General features: G+C 48.2%; 8 protein-coding genes across 8 annotated transcripts; 5 read left to right on the forward strand and 3 right to left on the reverse strand.

Annotated features, from left to right (window-relative positions):
- Positions 1–203: 203 nt before the first annotated feature.
- On the reverse strand, positions 204–499 carry LAJ45_01246 (uncharacterized protein; the record flags this gene model as incomplete). The annotated part of the gene is made up of 2 exons (XM_046110841.1): positions 204–434; positions 485–499. The coding sequence occupies 2 exons, from the start codon at positions 497–499 to the stop codon at positions 204–206; spliced, it is 246 nt and encodes an 81-aa protein (XP_045976019.1).
- Positions 500–710: 211 nt separating this feature from the next.
- Positions 711–1,061, reverse strand: LAJ45_01247 (uncharacterized protein; the record flags this gene model as incomplete). Its single annotated transcript, XM_046110842.1, has 2 exons — positions 711–833; positions 912–1,061. 2 exons carry the CDS (start codon positions 1,059–1,061, stop codon positions 711–713), a joined length of 273 nt encoding a protein of 90 aa, XP_045976020.1.
- Positions 1,062–1,411: 350 nt separating this feature from the next.
- LAJ45_01248 (uncharacterized protein) lies at positions 1,412–2,652 on the forward strand (the record flags this gene model as incomplete). Its single annotated transcript, XM_046110843.1, has 3 exons — positions 1,412–1,500; positions 1,560–2,117; positions 2,205–2,652. The coding sequence occupies 3 exons, from the start codon at positions 1,412–1,414 to the stop codon at positions 2,650–2,652; spliced, it is 1,095 nt and encodes a 364-aa protein (XP_045976021.1).
- Positions 2,653–4,335: 1,683 nt separating this feature from the next.
- LAJ45_01249 (uncharacterized protein) lies at positions 4,336–6,253 on the reverse strand (the record flags this gene model as incomplete). The annotated part of the gene is made up of 2 exons (XM_046110844.1): positions 4,336–5,566; positions 5,655–6,253. 2 exons carry the CDS (start codon positions 6,251–6,253, stop codon positions 4,336–4,338), a joined length of 1,830 nt encoding a protein of 609 aa, XP_045976022.1.
- Positions 6,254–7,135: 882 nt separating this feature from the next.
- Positions 7,136–8,116, forward strand: LAJ45_01250 (uncharacterized protein; the record flags this gene model as incomplete). Its single annotated transcript, XM_046110845.1, has 5 exons — positions 7,136–7,246; positions 7,590–7,627; positions 7,857–7,904; positions 7,969–8,017; positions 8,093–8,116. The coding sequence occupies 5 exons, from the start codon at positions 7,136–7,138 to the stop codon at positions 8,114–8,116; spliced, it is 270 nt and encodes an 89-aa protein (XP_045976023.1).
- Positions 8,117–8,298: 182 nt separating this feature from the next.
- On the forward strand, positions 8,299–9,026 carry LAJ45_01251 (uncharacterized protein; the record flags this gene model as incomplete). Its single annotated transcript, XM_046110846.1, has 3 exons — positions 8,299–8,346; positions 8,412–8,867; positions 8,925–9,026. The coding sequence occupies 3 exons, from the start codon at positions 8,299–8,301 to the stop codon at positions 9,024–9,026; spliced, it is 606 nt and encodes a 201-aa protein (XP_045976024.1).
- A 2,336-nt stretch (positions 9,027–11,362) lies between these two features.
- Positions 11,363–15,247, forward strand: LAJ45_01252 (uncharacterized protein; the record flags this gene model as incomplete). Its single annotated transcript, XM_046110847.1, has 2 exons — positions 11,363–12,400; positions 12,644–15,247. 2 exons carry the CDS (start codon positions 11,363–11,365, stop codon positions 15,245–15,247), a joined length of 3,642 nt encoding a protein of 1,213 aa, XP_045976025.1.
- Positions 15,248–16,308: 1,061 nt separating this feature from the next.
- LAJ45_01253 (uncharacterized protein) lies at positions 16,309–18,858 on the forward strand (the record flags this gene model as incomplete). The annotated part of the gene is made up of 6 exons (XM_046110848.1): positions 16,309–16,820; positions 16,873–17,595; positions 17,649–17,680; positions 17,732–18,012; positions 18,071–18,518; positions 18,572–18,858. 6 exons carry the CDS (start codon positions 16,309–16,311, stop codon positions 18,856–18,858), a joined length of 2,283 nt encoding a protein of 760 aa, XP_045976026.1.
- Between the last annotated feature and the right edge of the window lie 1,607 nt (positions 18,859–20,465).

A 20,465-nucleotide genomic window follows, 5' to 3' on the forward strand; every position in this document is an offset into this window, starting at 1 on the left:
GGGGAACGGCCCTCCAAACACAAACTCCATCTGTTTCATCAAATTCCATCTTGGTGAGGAAATCTGCTTCGTCAAATTCCACCCGATGTGGAAGTCCTGTTTCATCGAATTCCATCTGGTGCGATGGTATGATGAGTTTGACGTCATGCTTGCGGTTCTCTCTACCCAAGCTCTCCTGAGGTCTTGCCTCGAAAAGGTCTGTGTCAAGTACGTTTTGTCTCAGGACCGATCTGAAGACTTCGCACCTGGTTCATCAAATTCCATTTGGTGTGGAGGCCTTCATTGAATTCCATTTGGGGCTGTGGTATGATGAGTTTGACGTCATCGGTGCCTGTGGTGCCCTCCACAAAACAAGTTCTCCTGAAGTTTTGTCTCGAAAAGCTCTGTGCTAAGCACTCTTGACTTTGAGGACGTCCTGCAGACACACACCCCATCTGTTGCATTAAATTCCATCTGCCGCAGGTGGGGTGGGGGGACGTCTTACAGACACATACGCCATCTGTTTGGGCTTGCTGATAGAGGATGTGGGCTTGCTGCTTGCAGGTTTTGGGCTTGCTGATAGAGGATGTGGGCTTGCTGCTTGCAGGTTTTGGGCTTGCTGGTAGAGATCTGGGCTTGCTGCTTGCCGCTGGGAAGTGGATGAGCTGCTGTGAAGTTAGATACCAATTTCGTTTGAATAAAAGGGTCTAAAACCATTCTTACAGTTGTTCCTAGTTTGGTGATAGATTGCGTGCTTGCTGTGCGTCTGTCGATGGTTGTTTCCAGTAGGTGTTTAAGGTTTCTCGCGTAGAAGTGATTGATGGGGTAGATGTGTGCTCGCAAAGAAGTAAAGCCTGGCCATAGAGCGGTTGTGTCAGAATTAAACCGCTTGGGGTTATTGTAAGGGGGGTCAATCCCAACAGGTTACTTACCGTAAGTGCAGCGAAGAAACTAGCGTTTTGGACACGTACTCGCTTATATGTAGGTGTCAGTTCTTCTGGTATCATATCTGGCACTGTCGCGGTGTGGCTAGTTGTTTGCATTGGAAGGAAAACTGTGGTGTTTTCGATCGATTTGGGCATTGCCAGGGCCCGAGTGATGGCCTATGACGGTGCTGGAACGACTAGTATAGTGGTTGATCGATGCTCCGGTTGAGTCTTCAGGAGAGGGTTCGTATTTCTTCAGACGTTAATTGCTATGCAAATATTAGGCCTGGGTATTTTTGGACCTGTCTCCCCAGGATGACAGAAAGCTTGGTTCTATTTCTGGTTCCTTTGTCGTTTGCGGCGATGCTTAACATTGTTCGCTCTTGGTATTGTTCGTGTCAACAAAGCAGAGCAGAGCAACGTACTCGGAAAAAGGCATGGCAAGTAGGCTTCTTCATGATACACGCCTATGAGCGCTCTGACACCTGCGGAACTGTATTATCGCGATGACGATATTCAGTACGTTCCTCAACTCCGCATTCAAGCCAAAATTCCAGCGGATACTCCTCATCAATGCCGGTCTTCTATTCACCATGTAAGCCCCCATATCATCCCTACCTCAAAGTAACACTGCCATACTCACTCCGCCCACAGCACCTTCTTCCTCCTCCTCAACCCCCTCCCACCACCAACCCCCCTCCACCTCCCCGCCCCTCCTCTCCAGCCCCAACCCCCATCCCCGCCCCCACAACAAACCTACAACGCCTCCAAGCTCGCCCTCCTCATCGAAGACCGCCCCATCGCCCACCTCGCCCCACTCCTCCTACACATGATCACCGTCGTCCCCCCCGACTGGCAGTTCCTCTTCCTCGGCTCCCCCGCCTCCATCACGCACCTAAACCACTCCCACGCCATCCGCCACCAAATCCTTCTCGGCAAGCTCGCGCTCACGCTCATCCCGCCCAGGGCCAACGTCACCGGGCAGGAAGCGCTCTCGCAGACGCTCACCAGCGCGTGGTTCTGGAAGTGGCTGGGAGGCGCCGAGCGCTGGCAGTGGGAGGAGCAGTGGGTTGACGACGTCGACGGGGAGGCCGGCGGGCGCAGGGCGCAGGTCGAGTGGGTGCTGATGTTCCAGAGCGATAGTATTCTGTGTGCGAATAGTGGCGTGTCGTTGGATGAGTGGTTGCTGTACGACTGGGTTGGTGCGCCGTGGTGAGTTCTCATTCTCGTTGATTCGTGTCTGTGTCTGGGGAGGGGTCAATGATTAATTTTCCCGTTTTTCCGTGTGGGATGCAACAGGAACCTCAAAGACGCCTACGGCGGCAACGGCGGTCTCTCGCTCCGCCGAGTATCCCGAATACTCCAGATCCTGCGGACGCAGCGGCGCTACGCGCACCACCGGGAGATGGAGGACATGTGGCTGGTACGGCGGATTGGCACACTTCCTGGCGCGCGGATGGCAAACGGGAGCACGGAGGCGGGGTTCAGCGTGGAGGGGGTGTGGGCGGAGGAGCCGATGGGGTATCATTTGGGAGGGTCGGGGGCGGTGATGCCGCTGGCGGTGTGGATGGAGAGGGAGCGCAGGGAGAGGGTGTGGGAGTGGTGCCCGGAGATTAAGATGATTATGGGCATGGAGTTGGAGAATGTGCCCGTGGAGGGGCCTCCGAGGGTGAAGGGGGAGTTTTTGGCGTGGGGGAGTGAGGTGCCGGGGAGCGTGGGGGGAGGGAGAAGGGGTAATGATAGATAGAACTGGTTTTGGTGTTAGCCGCTTTTTTTTTTTTTTATTTAATTCATTTTGGTGTTAGCCGCTTGCAATGGTAATAAAATCTACTAAATTTGTTGAATGATACAAGTATTCAGGACATTGTAATTATAACTACATGCATACATGTAAGTAAAAGAAAGAAGGAGAAGAGGCCGTACATACATGTAGCTGTAACGCACTAGCTTGGCCGTGCGCTCGCCCGCGCCAAGCTAGCGGTTTCCGCCCAGCACATACATGTATGCACACGCATCATCTTCTCACCCGCAGCTACATATAGAGTATGTGCATGGACGTTTCACTCCCTTCTCCCTGTCACATTTCAGCTTGTGGGTCATAATTCACCCCCCACCCCCCACCGCCCCACCACCACCACCATCATCATCATCACCACCATTATCAACATCATCATCACCACAATCATCACCATCATCATCACAATCATCATCACCATCACCATCACAGGTCTTAAGCACCAACTACAGCCGATACATAAATTGTAAGTGGGGCTATTTAGGCGATACTTGAAAGGCTATTATTGGTATTCATATCTACGTGGACCCTAAAACTAGAAGACAACCTGCTAAACATCATGGTCTGTCTTGAGGAATCAGTCCATATACAGACAGCAAATATAAGGTCCCACATCACTGTGTGGAAAGTTTCACTGCACCGCTGACAGGTCATATAGAGAGCCGGATGGGTTTGATATTTTGATGTCATCACAGATGAAATCTTTAAGACGACAATGCCCTGTTCAATAGTTCCTTGTATCAGAGGATCGATATATGGAATATATAAGACCAGCAACCGACCTCTTCATAGTAACGTTAGTCACCTACATGTATGTTCCAGCTGTTGAGATGGTTTCGTGGTGAAAGACTTGATTGATTGTGAAAGTACAGTGATGGTTCGTGACGCAAGAAGGAAAAGAAGAAAAGGAGGTGGCAGTGGGTGCGGTTATAAGTAAGGAACGGTCACAGAGAGCCCCCTTTGATATTTTCTCCACTAGACGCTAATGACCGTCACTCCAACACCAGCAGTTGCCCTTGAGTCTTGGTTGGTCAGATGATCATAAGCGGCAGAGCACCACCAGCAGTGCAAACGCCGAGGGTCTAGCAATCATTATACTTACTGCTATGTCGCAATATTTACTATCTACGCGATATTTCCAGTCGCAAACAAACTTTGTAAGGCTCTGGGTCCCACCAGAGAGCAATCTACCACCCGGTGTCACCAGTTACCGCCCGGCAGACGCCGCAACATGAAATATCACTCGGTCATTCCCAACCGCCGCATCCTGGCTTATGGCTAGGCTTCTCTAATTTCGCTTATTTAGAGCGGGTATCAGGGTGTTTGATAAGGAAGATAGATGTGCACAAGGAACAGATAGGGAGGAAGAGAGGTGCCGATGGCGATCTACATTGCATACACAACCGCAATTTCCGACTCTTCACCATGAATCATTGCCGAGTCCACCGCAATATACTACGGCATGCCTCACACGGCTGGGCAGAAGTCGTCCTGCTACATACGGCGATTGATCTGTGACAGCAACCGCAATCTCCACAGAATAAATGAATCGTGATAAACTACCTGCCCAACTAATATATATACAAAAAAAAAAACCAGCCGACCCGCAGCCACCACACATAAAAGCAGTAAACGTTACCACCTCGCCCATCCCCTCCCTGGCAGTCTCAATCCCTCATCCCATGAGATCCACACCCGTCTCTTCGCCCTCCTCCCTCCTTCATCGCTACTAACGGCCACCGCCCACACCCCATCGTCCCCGCCCACTACTGTCGCTTCCCTCAGCACCTCCGGCAACCACCTACACACGACTCCCTCGGGCAATGTTGGAGAGTGCGTTCTGCACGGCGGCTCCTCGTCTCCGAGTATAATACTCTCACCTACTGCCCCTGCCGGTGGCCGCACTCCAAATGCCTTCAACAGCATCTTGAAACGGCGCCACGACTTTGGCGACGACCCGGTGGGTGAATGGAGATGCTGGTCTAGTGGCGTGCTAGGGAGATAGCAGGCCAATGGCGCGCATCTCCGGAGACCCTCAGTCGCATCGGGAATGGTTGCACCGGTGACGACCTCTTCGTTGGCGCCCGAGACGTTGTAGACCCAGCAGCGCTTTCCAAAGTGGTAGTAGTCACCAACAGCGACCCCCCAGCGCACCGAAGAAAGGTACGAAGTCATTTCGGGCGCGTCGGTGCCAGCAATATTGTAACCATCAAGGGGTGGAAGGATAAGTGAGGTGCGTCGGGAGAGGGTGGTCGAGTTCCAGTTGGTGTAGGTGGTGCTGTAGATGTCGCGCTCCTCACCGGGGGAGAGGGAGAGATCGGCGAGCGTTTCCGGGTGTGGCTTGTAGGTGCTAAAGTGGTGGACGCGGGATGAAGGACAGGTGACGATTGTGGAGTCGTAGCGCCAGTGATTGGAGGCTGCGACGGCCTCGTTGACGGGAGAGAGAGAGATTGTGGCCGTGAGAGTACCGGTGTGAGCGGAGCGTGCTTCGTAGACGTGGTATCGCGGACCTTTGGCATTCGTCTGCACCTCAGGCGTATAGAAGTTGTCCGCATCGTCAAGGGTGATGTGGTTGTGGTAGTAGGTTGCTGTGGGAGCGTGGCACCATGCAGACCCAGGCGGATATGAAGGCGGCGCAGGGAGCTCAATTGATGGTATGGGCTGGGTGTACAGCTGTGCGCCAGTACTGATTGAGTATGTAGTGATATGGTGCAGGAGATCATCGCAGATATCGAGTGACTGCGGCAAAGAGGTGACGAGAAGTAATATCGTCGAGGTGAAATGCGCAGATATAACGCGGCCAGCAAAGGAGACTTTCCAGCTCCTAATCAAGTCTCCAGTGGCCAGAGAAAATAACAAGAATATTCTGTGATCATAAGGTTAGTACGTCAACCAATCAAGCCACTTTGAGGATAAATACTGATATATAAAAAATAATACAAGAAACTACATACTTTGGATGCTTTGGCTTGCGCGGATTCCCCGGCTCGCCTAGAACCAGCAAGACACTTCCATTTTCGGCCCACGAATAATGGGTCATCAATCTGAAAGGAATCTCCGCCCTGCGGTCCCCTCCCGACTGCCCCCCGCCCTCTTCGTCCGTCTCCCCCGCCCCCAAGATCCGCCCTTCCCACAGCTCCAAATAAAGTTCCTTCACCAAAGCCGTCAAGTCAATCCTTGTAACACACCCATCCTGTCCTTTCGGCCGCCTACAATCCCATATTCCCAGCCGCCCTGGGCCTCCAAACCTACTATGAGCCATGACCACAAACCCTTCCGAATACAACGTCAGCGTCTCTTCGCCATCATCCACATCCCAGATCTGCACCGGATCTCCCCGAAGCAGCCTCGTTCGCCGCAACAGCCGAGCCCGGAGATCGGGCGCGGTCGTCGGAAAAAGCAGCGATAGGTTGATGGCATGTTCGATCTGCGGCGAGGACAGGATCTCGTTCCAGGACGTGCATACCGATCGCAGCGCGAACACGGCCGTCGGTGGCAGATGTAGCAGGACCTGGATCTGCAGCTCGTGCGGGAGGGTGTGGAAGCCGTTCATCGCTTGGTTTTGGTACTGGTGGTTGTGGTGGTTGTGGTGGTGAGGATCAAGAGGTGGTGGTAGAGAAGAAGAGGAGGAGGACAAGTCGCGTTGATATCTGTTATTTCTGCTGTCCATGCAGGTGAGTGAGAGGAGCCCTGATTAGTTCTGTCGGACGAGTTTTGAGTTGTTGGGCTTGGGGGGGGAAGGTTTTGTGCAGGGGTTAGGGTTAATTGGAGGGATAGGTAGGAAGGTAGGTAAGTATGTAGAGGAGTAGCGTCGCGGTGATCGGCCACATGCCCGTGGATCAGTGCGGGAGCTGCTATTCTAGATGGGCTTCGATAAATGTTCCATTGGGCGAAGCTTCTGTCCTTTCTTTTCTTTTCTACCATGGGCAGAGTATGTATTGGAGGGGTGGGAGGAGGAAGAAGAGGAAAGAAGCAAAAAAGAAGCATTGGAACGAAACTAACAGAGCGCCACCCTTCTTCATGGAAGACCACATTCTTCTAGCGGAAAATATGTACGAACGGGGGGGCGTGGAACAAGACAAGGTAAAAGTAATTTTTTTCCTTCTCTTTTCTTTCTTTAGCTAACTAACTAATAGTAGTGACGGGTTGTGCTTGTGCTGCTGCCTGGCGGGCTTGTCCTGGATGTGTTTCAGTAAGCGGAAACATGGAAGCAGGAAACTGCTTAAATAGAAGTTATCCGAGTATGTAACTACCTGGCCGTCGACTAGCTAGCTTGGGGAACGATTGAGGATGGGGATTGGGATGGGGATGGGGAAGCAGGAAAAAGGAGTTAGTTAACCAGACACACAACCTCTGAGGTGACACGAACGAAGGGAGGGAGAGGGAGGGGGGGTGGGGGTTAGACTACTCTATCTAGATGGCCGGCGTGGCCCCCATGGCAATGGGAGTGGAGTCTCTCGTGGCATTGACGACGTCTAATATAATAGACGAAGCGAAGCAGGGAGCTAGGTCGTCAACCGAAAGCGAGATGGCGTCTAGTAACTCCGTATTAATTAGTTATTAGAGAGGACGCAAACAACTGACTCACTCACTCGACCACAAACCCTAGCCCTTACAGTGTCAATCACAGCTTTGCAGGGAAATAGTAGCTGACTGTAGTTGCTACACGGCCGAGAATTAGTAGCTACATACTCTAGGCGCTCTACATAGAGTACAGTGCCAGCTAGCAGATCTGGAAGGAGTGCTTCTAGGCTCAACTCAATTAAGCCTTTTTGAGACAAGACCCTGACTCTCCTCCTCCTACTCCGAGGCTCCTCGTTGACGTCCTCTCCTCCTCCTGAGCTGCACGTAAGGAAATACCAGGACCTCCCCAGACATGTGTGATCTAGTGCACATTCCCAACGTCCCCTTTACGTAGGACCTGTAGGTAAGTCAGACCAGCTCCCATCTGCCGCTTAATAATGCAATAATGCAATGATGCATGCAATCCTCTAGAGTAATGCACATTGCAGCCCCCCAGTTTCACAACAAGCCAGCCCTAGCCCTGCTGCACCCCCTCCCCCTCGCACCCACGGCAGCTGTCAAAACCCGCTGCCGAGACCCCATCCCATCCCTCATCCAGTCAAGAGGCTACTAATACTTCAATTCCCGGTTAGCGTGGATTGTCTAGCTACTAAACAGCCGCAATCGCCCGCATTCGAACGGTAACTCTCTCACCTTAGCTCACGACAACCTCACTACTACAGCCTACCTCACTACAGCTACTAGAACAATAAGCTACCAAGGTACCCGTGTGCCCGCCCACCAAGGTTCCCAGGTGCGCCCCTCCGAGTCCATTGAGGTTCTCACTCACCAAAATCAAACGTTTCAAGCTGTTTAACAAACAAGCAAGAAAGCGCAGGAAAGAGAAAAATAGAATAGATAGCCAGCCAAAAAATAAATATATAAAAGGCCCACCATGCAGATCCTCCCGTTTATATTGACGCAGCTCCCACAGTTTGTGTTCAATCTCACGAACCCAACAGCTTCTTCTTCTACGCCCAGTACAACAGCAGTAGGACCAGCAGCAACAGGCGCAGCAGCAAATATACCCCCGAGATGCAGACCGGACGATACACCCTCCCCGCGCTCCCATACGCTTATGACGTCTGCCCCCTCACCTCTTCCCTCCTCTAGGCCACTAAATGCTAACATAAGAGGCAAATATATAGGCGCTTGAGCCCTACATCTCCAGCACAATCATGACGCTCCACCACACCAAGCACCACCAAGCCTACGTCACCAACCTCAACGCCGCACTCTCTCAGGAGGCCACCGACGTAACCAGCCAGATTGCGCTGCAGGCGCAGATCCGCTTCAACGGCGGCGGGCACATCAATCATTCGCTATTCTGGAAAAACCTTGCGCCGGCGGGAACGGGTGAGGCGAGGGTCGAGGCGGCGCCGAGGTTGGTGCAGGCGATTGAGGAGAGGTTTGGCGACTTGGAGAAGTTTAAGGAGAGGTTCGGAAAGACGTTGTTGGGGCTGCAGGGGAGCGGATGGGGGTGGCTCGTGAAGGATGCGGAGGGGAGGCTGGAGATTGAGACGACGAAGGATCAGGACCCAGTTGCGAGTGGAAAACAGGTGATCCTTGGGGTGGACATGTGGGAGCATGCTTATTATATTCAGGTATATCCCCCCCCTTTTCCTTGGTTCGTTGGCGTTGGCGACTAACAGTGTGGGTAGTATTATAACAATAAGGCGGCCTATGTCGAGGGCATCTGGAATATCATTAACTGGGAGGAGTGCGAGAAGAGGTTCCTGGGACAATCAGCGCTCTCTTTGTAGATGGCCTGGATACCTGGCTTTGCCTTGATAAGTGCAAGCGCAGTAGATAGCACGATGAGTATATGATTGTTGATATCATGTATATTGGGTTTCCTGGTACATTTGGGTGTTCTGTTCAAGGTCTGTTCTTTTTCGTGATTATAAGCTTGCCCAGGTGATAAAAGGCCAAAGGAAATCTTGCAGGAGATTTGGTAAACTGTAGTCAGTACTTATCATAACGATGCAGTGTTCAATCAGATCCAATATGTGCGATAGATATGTGGGTGATTGTGCCAAGCCCCGAGGAGTTTTTGTTGGCCGCATCATGATAATCATGATTATAATAGAGAAAAAGGGCGTAAAGATATGAAGCGAAGGACGCATGGATTGAAAGAGAAGCCGAGAGAAGAAATGTGAGTTTATAATAAGGAAACTTCACCAAGCCAAGCTTATAGTTAGGTGGCATGTGCAGTTATGCTTGTAACACACACGAAAAGCTTATATAATTGGTGAAACCATGGCATCATTAAACATATCAATAAATGTGTCCTAATGCGTTTCTCGAAGGTCTTGTAAATGATATGGGTGGCTGGTAGGATATCAGCCGGAGGTGCTTCTCTTCATCCATCCCAAATAGTTGGGGAGAAAAGAAAGAAAAAGAAGTGTTGATATTAGCAGGAACAACTAAATTAGTAGGATGGTCAATAAAAAGAACAAAAGGTACTGCAGATTTGGTATCTACTACCCCCACCCCTGGGTTGAACCATCGACCTTCTATAGACGTTCAAAGGTCGGCTCAACCACGAGGTGTTCCGGAAGGCGAATGTGAACCATTAGGCCACTCGCCCATGTATGTTATAGGCCAGAACCACTTTTTGAACACCAAAACTGATTGCTTGCACGTGACAAGTACTTGTAACACCTTTCGGTAGCCAATATCATGCGCTGAAGGTCGGCATTCCGTGTAGAAATCAGAATGTCCTATCATTTGATGGATCAGCACATGCAGATATAAAAGTAATGCAAAGTGCAGCTAGGTAAAATTTGAGGGAGCAGTAAATACATGTATAGGCCGCAGTTCTAAAGCAGGAACATCCGAAGGCTTTTTACAGCAACTCGGACCTTGATGCATAACACGGAAATACTGCAGTATCGTGCCTATCTCGAAAGCACCAAATGTGTAGCCGGATTAAAGTTGAGCCCTATCTTGAGTCAATGGGACCAAGAGGCACATTTCAGCTCTATTTCACATGTTCCAATTGGTCTAGTCATGATATATCACTCAGCCGCATCACATATATGCAATTAATGAATTAAACAAAAAAAACAAAAGCCGCATCACATATGATATGATATGCAACCCAGGATACCAGAAGCAATGCTCGCTGCAACTCTTCTAGAACCCGGGATGATTATTGAGGAATTATTACTGGCAGAAAGGCTGAGTATCAATATCATCCGATCACGAATTCTACCAAATTTCTGCGAGGCCGGTCATTGGTCCTCAATTTTCCCGGTGAACGGCGGCAAGCGTAAATACAGGTATGGCTGCTCATCTATCAGCTATCATATCAGATGACAACTAGCGACATATCAGAATATCAGATGGCTACCTAGTGTATATTCAGACCCGTTCTGAAGAGATTTCTCGAGCCCCATGGTGATGCTGCAGAAAGGCTTGATCGCGGCAGGTATGGATGAAATGGAGATAGATGGAAAAGAAAACAAATGTTATGACTCAATTCTGCTAGCTCGCTTGGTTGACCAATGAGGGATAAAACATTCATGTGGGGTTGAACAAAGTTTGATGACATCTGCAGGTATGTAGATGCGATCTAAGTGGTCCATACTTCAACATTCGCCCCCGCCCAATAATCGTTTTGTTCTCTCCATGATCGAAAATACCACCGCTAATGGCCGCCACCATTCTGAACTCTATAGAAACATCCATGTATGTATTGTGCAAGCCCAACTTTTAGGTAGATGCGTATAATATACACAAAATAAAAACAAAAGTTACCTTACGTTACATCTAGGCAGTAGCTTACTATACATATGCATTGATTGGCATGTTTTGTAGGCTGTGATTGCAATTGGCAATGATCGTATTTTTTTTAAGCTGATACAGTAATAATGTCCCTTAAAGTATCATGACCTACGATACAGTGATTGTCAATGGTCTCCCGAGTCATGTAAGGCTTTCAGAGTGTGATTTTTTTTTGGACGCTGGGCGTTTTTATGGCAATAGCCTCGGTGTCTCTAGAAGGCCCGATTTTCGTATATAACTGTCCAAGCATCCGCAATGCTTCTTATGGGCTGCCAGATTTTAACTTGAAGCGAACAATTTGGTGGTCAAAATGAACTCTTCTTATCAAATTCCTACCTCCACATTCGCATCTTCCTACTATCATTCTTTCAAAGAGGGTACCAAAGAAATTAAGCCGGTATCTCTACGTCGTTGCGATGATGACTTCCTTACTGTCATTGGATTGTATGATGGCTTTTGGAAAACAGTCCCAGAAAACCCAGAACACAACTTTGCACACTCACACGGTGGTACAGCCAAGAAGCTATACGGTTCAGGTGGCTTTTCAAATGCCATTCAAATCTCGGATAAAGGAGTTGCAAAGATTCCGCGGATATTTCCAGGGAGCGACCAATTCGACGAAAAAAGATTCTACCGTGATCTTATCACCGAATTACGAATTTGTCTCTGGGAACCCATGCGAGATCATCCAAATATCATAAATCTAGAGGATATACAGTGGTTCCCAGGGCCGCATCCATCTATAGAAAATAACTGGAATTATATGTGGCCCACCCCCGAGTTCGAAGCGGCGGAAGGACCTCTTTCAGGATTATTGCGTGGAAATCCAGGAATCCCGTTTGTGCAGAAGATAGCTCTTTTATTTGACATAGCTAAAGCTCTTGATTGCCTTCACCAGCACGGTGTAGTTCATTCTGATATTAAGCCTGACAATATCTTTATATTTTCCGGTTCTCAGCGCAAGTACATCGCAAAGGTCGCTGATTTCGGCTGCTCAACGATCCTCAAGCAGGAAGAAACTCATGGGTATCTGTCAGGAGGGACGAAGTCTTGGAGTGCTCCTGAGGCAGGTGAACGACTAACCCAGGAAGAACTGTGTAAAACTGATCTTTTCTCTTTTGGCTTGGTGGTGTGGTATATCCTCACTGATGGTCACGGGCCATTCAAATGGCTCGAATCTTTGTGCAATAACGCGTCTCTTACACATGAGGATATTTCGAGTTTAAAGGAAGACGGCTGCTTCCTCCCACTTTCGCTGGAATCCTTGTCAGAGCTGCCGCTATCAGAGTTTGAGATATATCTCGCCACCGAGGTCTTAACTGCTACTCTATGTCCGAAAGAGACTAGAGTTCGATATCTAACTCCTTTATTTGAAAGATATGGTTATGTGCTGTCACGTGAGGAGTAAGTCTTACCTACAAGCGTTTATTGAAGTTATCTGACAAAAGAAAAGGTATTCAAAAGGTCGTCAACTGGAGGTACCAGAGTCGGGATACGTGGGGCCAATAACATTAGTTGATATCAGAGTGGGTTCCACTACTAACCCATAAACAATTGAAAGATTCTGTATGCTGAGTATATGTAACTAAAGACCATCTTGCGGAAAGCAACTATCGACGACCGACTACGGGGACAGATTTTCCACAGCATCAAAAATATATCTGCTTCCAACCATAACGCAGTCGATGAATTTACTCCGGGATCTCTTTCATGGCAGCTTTTCCTATGCTATTATCACGGTTTTGGGACGCCGAGGGATTACAATAATGCCATGTCTGCACTGATTCAAGCTTGCGGATCTGGCCACGTTGAGGCACGAGGCATAGTGGTTCAGTTTCATCAGGCTCATGGCGCTGAGTGTCCTCTAGATCTTCCGGTGGTTCTCTGGCTAGAGGAACACGTCCAAAATAATAACTTCGGGGCATGCAAAGCATTAAAGTCCTTATATCCCGAATCTTATGAACGGATTATCCGAAAAGCGCAGAACACGATAAAATCATGTGATGGTTGTATATTTCCAGGAGGAGATCACAATATATGCGACTATGCTCAATTTGCAGAAGGGGTACTTGCCTTCGTCCAAGCTATCCTTACTGACTATGATCCTGACTCAGAGAGTCTGATCAGAGATGTGGATCGGGACCTTGGAATGATCACTGGAAACCGGATCATCCACTTTGCAGCAGCGACTGGTATGGAAGCACTTGTCAAAGGCCTTATCGATAACGGTCTTTGTGAATGGCAAGTCAAAAACAAAACCGGACTGACACCTCTGTGTCTTGCCTTCCGGAACGGTCATCGTAACACTGCTCTTCTATTGTTGTCTCAAATGCCTCCTTACTCCCAGGGGAATGCCCTCATATATCCGGTACCCGTATTTGAGAGGCTTTGCCTCCAGGAACTCCCTTCGTTCAAGCCAGAAGACGTCCTAGATGTTGCTACTCAGGCTATCAAGAAGATTCCGGGCGCTGCAACAAATCCAGCTCCTTTAGGTGGAATGCCTTGTGACCCCATGATGAAATCTATATTACGGAATAGCCTCGAGAGTGTTCGAGTGTTGTTGCAGTTAGGTGGGCGCAATACTATAGAGCACATGAACACTGCTGCAGAACTTCTTTGTGGTGATATCCTCTACCTTCTTATGTGGGATCATGCCGATAAAGGACACAAGCTCAGCGTCTCCGAGCTTGCACAAATTTACCTGGTCATAGGAACGAAATCTGACCCGTTAGATATCATACAAAGAAACGGGTTTGAGCACAATTATACAATAATCCGCACATTTGAGGCAATCGACTACTTCATTCAGCTCTGGTACCCTGATATCCGTCTTGGAATGCAGAAGGTAGGATTTACAGCCCTATGTGTATACCGAAGGCACGACATCATTCAGCTAGTTCTCGATCCATTCTTCACCGACTGTCTTTTTGCAACATCTGATGATACTTACCCTCCTCTCTGGTGGGCAATGCGGCTGGGTGACATGGAATGCTTCTCCCTCCTACTCGACTACGGAGCAGCAACATGTGACGACGTAGCCGTCGTATTTGCAAAATCGGTCAAAGTGTCGAACCCCTTCTTTGTTGCAGAGCTCATAAAACACGGGTGTCTCCTGAGCGATAGAGAGTTGTTGCAATATGGCGATGCTGGTATTGGTGTGAACCTCCCATCTAGAATGATATATCTCACACCTTTTGAAACTGCCCTCACAGTTGACTGCTTCGACACTGCTGCTCAGCTATATCGAGATACGGGACGACATGTTGGGTTGGATTGGGACGAGTTTCTTAGAGTCCTTATTACGGGAAGTCAGCACAGCGGGCTTAGCAAGCTCGACTTTCTCCTTCACTTTTACGAGCAAGAAAAGTTGGTGGTACTGCCTCCTTGTCAAGGTGGTACCGTACTTCACCGCATCCAAAACTTCTGGAGTGTAGAGCCAGAGGAACGAAGTGGAGAAATTCGAAGATATATCATCCAAGTCGTTAGAAGACTCTCCCATCTAGTCAACACCCGGAGTTGCTATGGTGGAACCCCAATATTTGGCGCAGCAATTCATCATAATGTTCTTCTCGTCGAGGCACTCATTGATTCAGGCACCGATCTTGATATCAAGGACAATAAAGGGTACACTGTTCTTGACATTATCATGATACACCGAATCTGGGAGGTTCTCAGGGCCAACCCAAGTGGTCCGACTCCACCACGAAACGATAAGAAGCCAGTGAAGGGATGGGCAGACCGCATAATTGGTTCCAGCTCATGGGCTGATTCAGATCTTGGTATGGGTATGAGGTGTGGCCCTGATGATTTTCTGTTCAACACCTATAGAGGCGATGCATATGACCAACGGTTAGACAAAATATATGCCATGATTAAAGCAGCTGGTGGATCAAGTACCGTCAACGGATCGTACTCAGATGTAACAAGCCTTGAGAGGTGGACTCAGTTCTGGGTACGAAGAAACAGGGAGCGTGCTTCGGGTGATCTGTGCGTTGACAGTGATGAATTTGACCTAATGACTCGCTTTGTTCGGCTTTGGGGGCCCCGGTGGGAAGTTGAACTAGGAGGCGGGGTTTTTATGGAGTTTGTCGTTGACCAGGCTTATTGCGAGGGAATTTTTGAAAGTTACGTTGGCATGCTTGATCCGGGTGAGTTGGGGACTAAGAGAGGTTTAGTGATGCTAAACCGAGCTTAGAACTTCAAAAGTCAAGTACGGTAGAAAGGATATAGTTTTTGTATTCCAGAATATATAATTACCTACTCTACGTACTAGTATAGTATTTGTAAATCAATACCTGAGGAAGCATAAGCAATGAAATAGTTTCAAAAAGGTCAAAGCTAGATAGGACCTCTACAAATGTAGAAGATCAAATCAAAGTTTCAAAATGATTTCGCCCGGGCTCGAACCGGGGACCACAAGTGGAACTAATGTTAGACTTGTGTGATAACCAACTACACCACGAAACCATTGCTTAGATCTCCATTTTTACATCTACGAATTGAGCTGTCAAGACCGATTCAATCCCGTTACTCGTGATATGAACATCGCAGAGAAGTACATGTAATCATCATGAGGTGATCTATCATAAGAACTAGCGTGAGCAGCTATACATCATAATCACTTTCTGCGATGTTCATATCACGACTTCCGCATTAGGTATGAGTAACGAGATTGAAATCGGTCCTGACGGCTTAAGGGATACGTCCTGGACTCAAAAATACGGTCAATTGACATTAATTGCTGCATAGCGAATACTCACAGTTGTTTGTACTACAATGGTCTGAATACTGAAGTAACCGCGGCCAGGATACCAAGCTTCCTTAATTGATATTCTGAGTGAACCCTCTCTATTTGGGACTTACAAAGATGGCCTTCGTCAGTCTGGCGGTGTCTAAAGCAGAAATACAATGTACCTACTAGACTGCACTCAAAAGAATAGATGACATCATTAGTATTATACAGTGATCATCACGGAACTAGCACGCGACAACCAACGCGTCGTAGTAAACAGGCACAAATTGGGCCACTTCACAGAATATCTCATACCGTGTGTTTTTGGCTTTGTCCGGTCGCGCTAAGACTATGCTTCGTTGGTTATAGCTTCTCTTTAGGAAGGTGTATTCCCCGACCTGGAAATTCGGCAGGTGTTGGAGATGCTTTTTCCGTGATCGCCGTCGTCGTCATATATAAATGACCCCAGCTGGTGTATAATCTGCCGTAGCCTTCAGAGCTTCTCTCAGCTCACTCCACCGAAAATGAGGCCGTTCACGAAGTACACCCTCGCTCTCACACTTGGAGCTCTGCCCGTTTGGTCGAGCATCTCTGGGCCTCTCGATGACCAGCAAATCCTCTCCCAGAGCTCTGTTGAGCGTCCAAAAAAACATCCTCACCACCACCACCACATGTCGCTGAAGGACAAAGAGCATGTAATTCTCAAGTCTTTGAGCAATGTTTCAATGTCCGAATGGTCCTATTATTACACCAGCGGGCCGCACCTCGGCGGTGCAAACTACTCACAGGCCGTGTGGACCCGTGATAGATTCACGGAGAACGGGATACCTTCTCATATTGTCGAATATGATGTTTACCTCAACTATCCGCTTTCTCATAATCTCTCACTTTCTTATCCAAACGGTTCCGTTTTCAATGCCACTTTGAAGGAAGATGTTTTGAAGGAGGACGAAACTAGTGGCCTTGAGAATCGTATACCAACTTTCCATGGGTATTCGTTCACAGGAAATGCAACCGCGGAATACGTTTACGTTGGGCAAGCCCCCTCATCTTCTAATAAATTGAATCGAGTCTAACTAGAGGAACAGACGAGGCCGCCTGACCGATTTCCAAAGGCTCGCAGATCTTGGTGTCCCTCTTGCAGGAAAGATCGCACTACTCAAATATGGTGTCTCCTTCCGTGGCCTAAAGGTTAAGAATGCGCAGGATTTTGGGATGATTGGTGCCATCATTTATAGTGATCCCGGCGACGATGGTAAGATGCGTGTAGAAGAAGGCTATGCCCCTTACCCCAAAGGCCCAGCTCGGAATCCGTCGTCGGTGCAGAGAGGATCGGTTCAGTTTTTGAGCAAGTATCCTGGCGACCCCACGACGCCCGGGTATCCATCGAAACCTGGTGTTCCACGTGAGGATAAATCTGGAGTAACACCGCATATTCCGTCCCTACCGATCTCATTCAGGGAGGCCAAGCCGTTGCTTGAAGCGCTGAATGGAAAGGGTGTTTCAGCGAAGGATGTTAACATCACGGGCTGGGAAGGCGGCTTGGCGAACGTATCGTACTCAACTGGACCGGCTCCTAATGCGGTCCTGTATATGGATAACGTCATGAATGATACGATTACACCGATCTGGAATATTATTGGAATCATCAACGGAACTATTGAGGATGAGGTAATTGTTATCGGGAATCATCGAGATTCTTGGACTGCTGGAGGCGCGGGTGATCCCAATTCTGGATCCGCTATCTTGATTGAGCTTGCGAGAGCCTTTGGAAAACTGGTTAAGCACGGTTGGAAGCCTAAAAGGACAATGTATGGATCAGTATCCGAATAACAGTCAACACATACACTAACTAAACATCTAGTGTTTTTGCGTCCTGGGATGCCGAAGAATACGGTAAGAGATTATATTATAGGTCCTTAGACCCAGTTGCTAATATTTGTCTAGGTCTCGTTGGCTCTACTGAATGGTTCGAGGAGTTCTCTACATGGGCAGTCCCCAACATGGTTGCCTACCTAAATGTTGATATTGGCGTCTCGGGACCCAATTGGGCAATTGCTGCAGTCCCTGAGCTTCATGACATCATCCTTGAAGTTATGAAAAAAGTACCCTCCCCAAAGAACAAACACAAGACAATTTATCATGACTGGGCCGCCAGAAATCAGCATATCGATGTTCTAGGAAGTGGAAGCGACTACACCGCCTTTGTTCACTCTGGTATCGCATCTGTAAGGTCCCTCAGGCTGAGAAAGAGAATATTAATTCTCACTGACTTCCCCTATCTAGATTGATATGGGTTTCACCTTCTCCAATGAAGACCCTGTCTACCACTACCACTCCAACTATGATTCCTTCCACTGGATGAGTACCTACGGTGACCCTACGTTCAGCCACCACGTCGCCGCTGGTCAGTTCCTTGGGCTCCTTGCCCTCAACCTTGTGGAGCAGCCGCTGTTACCGCTAAATGCAGCAACATACGCCGAGTCTTTATGGGAGTATTACAAGACCCTGAAGGACAATGTTGAAAAATCTGACATTGATCTGGACCTGGGCCCGCTTCATCACTCGCTGCTGGGCTTTGCAAGGGTTGCAAAGAAGCTCACGAGACTATCACACCATATCAAGGGCCGTCACGCCCACTGGAAAAGGAGAGCGATTAATAATCGCCTTAAGTCATTCGAGAAAGGTTTCGTGAGTCAAGGTGGACTGCCCGGGAGGGAATTTTATAGACATTGTAAGTGTTCCTAGTCTCCGCGCTAGTACAATATCCGCTCACAGCCACGATAGTGATCTACGCCCCCGGTCTTGACACCGGCTACGCAGCGGTTACATTCCCTGGTATCTCTGAGGCTATCTGGTTGGGTGATAAAGCCACCGCAAAGGAGTTTGTGTACAAGACTTCGAGGGCTGTGTGGCATGCAACGGCGATCTTGGCGCTCGGGAGATGTGAGGAATATGAAGGCGAGCAGTTGAGTGAGATCGTTTTTAGTGAGGAAGAGATGAAGTTTGATATTGATTATGAGGACGATGAAAACGATGAAGAGGCACCCGAGCATCATGAGCATGAGCTTTAGGTCAAATGTTAAAGAGTAGGACTTGGCAGGCAAATTTATGTGTTATTAGCTAGCTAGTAACGGCGGCCGAAAGTTGAGAGATATTTAATTAAACCGCACATTCTGGACTACCTTAATCCTGTACCGTACTAACGAACACTTTTGGTGCATGGAATAATATGATTTTTATAAATGGTGACAAAGATAGGCCATTGAAGCCAAATTGCCCTGGGCCATGGATAACCGAGGGTAGCCTAGTGCAGCACGCGAAGAACCTAGGGCACCTGTCGTTGAGTCGGATGGATGCGAAGCTGATGTTCGAATAAAGTTATGGCCTTACCAAGAATAGATGTTAGCCATGCATGACGCTAAATCGTACGTAGGGCTCTCCCTTTCCTACTGCCCCCTCAGCGTCATTATGAGTAAGAAGAGGGCTATGGTTCCGTAGACTTGGGTAAGGTGTTAGAGTTGTGGTAATATTTAAGTGATGTCATGGAAATCTGGCTGTAACACGTGGAATTAGTTAATACTCTTAAGCGCTAAGAATTTTGTGTGAGTGAGATCTCATGATTGGAGCACCAGAAAGTTGTTCGCTGTCGGACCTAAAGCTCAAAAATTCATGGAAGATCTTCACCATGATAGCCAATCTAGCTTGTTAGCAAACCTCATAGATGGTATAAACCTAGAGTTGGCTTTGGTACGTAATTGGATTCAGTGCGAAGAATCTTTCCTTTTGATCATTTCCAACGCTTTGATTGGAATTGTTTCTCTACCCTGTCTATTTGCAATTGCCTGAGTGATTTTTTAGGGGTAGGTACTTTATGTTTTGTAATGACAAACCAAGTATTGGTGTATTCTGATTGCCAAATGTCTATTTATCACCGCCTTATCAATGAACCGGCTCTAGCTGGAGTGACGAATCGATTCACGAGGAATATAGGGAAACAGTGTCCACAAAAGCGTTAGATTGATTTGTCCAGTTGTTTTCCCACTTTTCTACTCGTGCAGATCCATATGTTTTGTAGTTTTGGGGCGACGCCACTTATGCTCTCACCCCTCCAAGTCGCTAGAAGATAGTTCTAAACAATGTTTAAATTCCGGCTAACACCACCAGTTGTGGGTTTCCGAGTTGGCCCCTAAGGGATCTAAAGGATATCCAAAGGGAGCTACCTATCCTGTAGGTAGAATATGCTTTAAGTTGGACGCATGAGAGACCGCCAACGATACGTAGAGCAGGGCTTTGATAAGCGGAATTGGCATACATGACTATAATTCCCCTCCCCTACACTTCACCTCACCCCAGTACGTTCTAGACAAGACATCCATCCGTCTACCCACTTAATCGTGTTAATTGAATATATGTGCTCTCTTTTCATAATTCATAGTAGATCTCGGTACGTTTAAATACACAATCCTCTACAAACGATAGCTATTTGTAGTATGAGCTATCGAATAGAAGTCAATGGAGGTCTAGCCTGGCCGTTTTACTACTATGATGACTATTCAGTAATTACGTGTAAGTGGTTGTCCCGTTACGGCTCCACTTACATACATTGCTATCGTGTCTCACATAAGTCCCCTCTGGGTCTTATTCACTAGATAGAAATCACAATACCTCACTCGGGAAG

The sequence above is a fragment of the Morchella importuna genome (genome assembly GCF_003444635.1).
Source record: "Morchella importuna strain M04M26 chromosome Unknown Morimp01GS002, whole genome shotgun sequence".
Lineage (NCBI taxonomy): Eukaryota > Fungi > Ascomycota > Pezizomycetes > Pezizales > Morchellaceae > Morchella > Morchella importuna.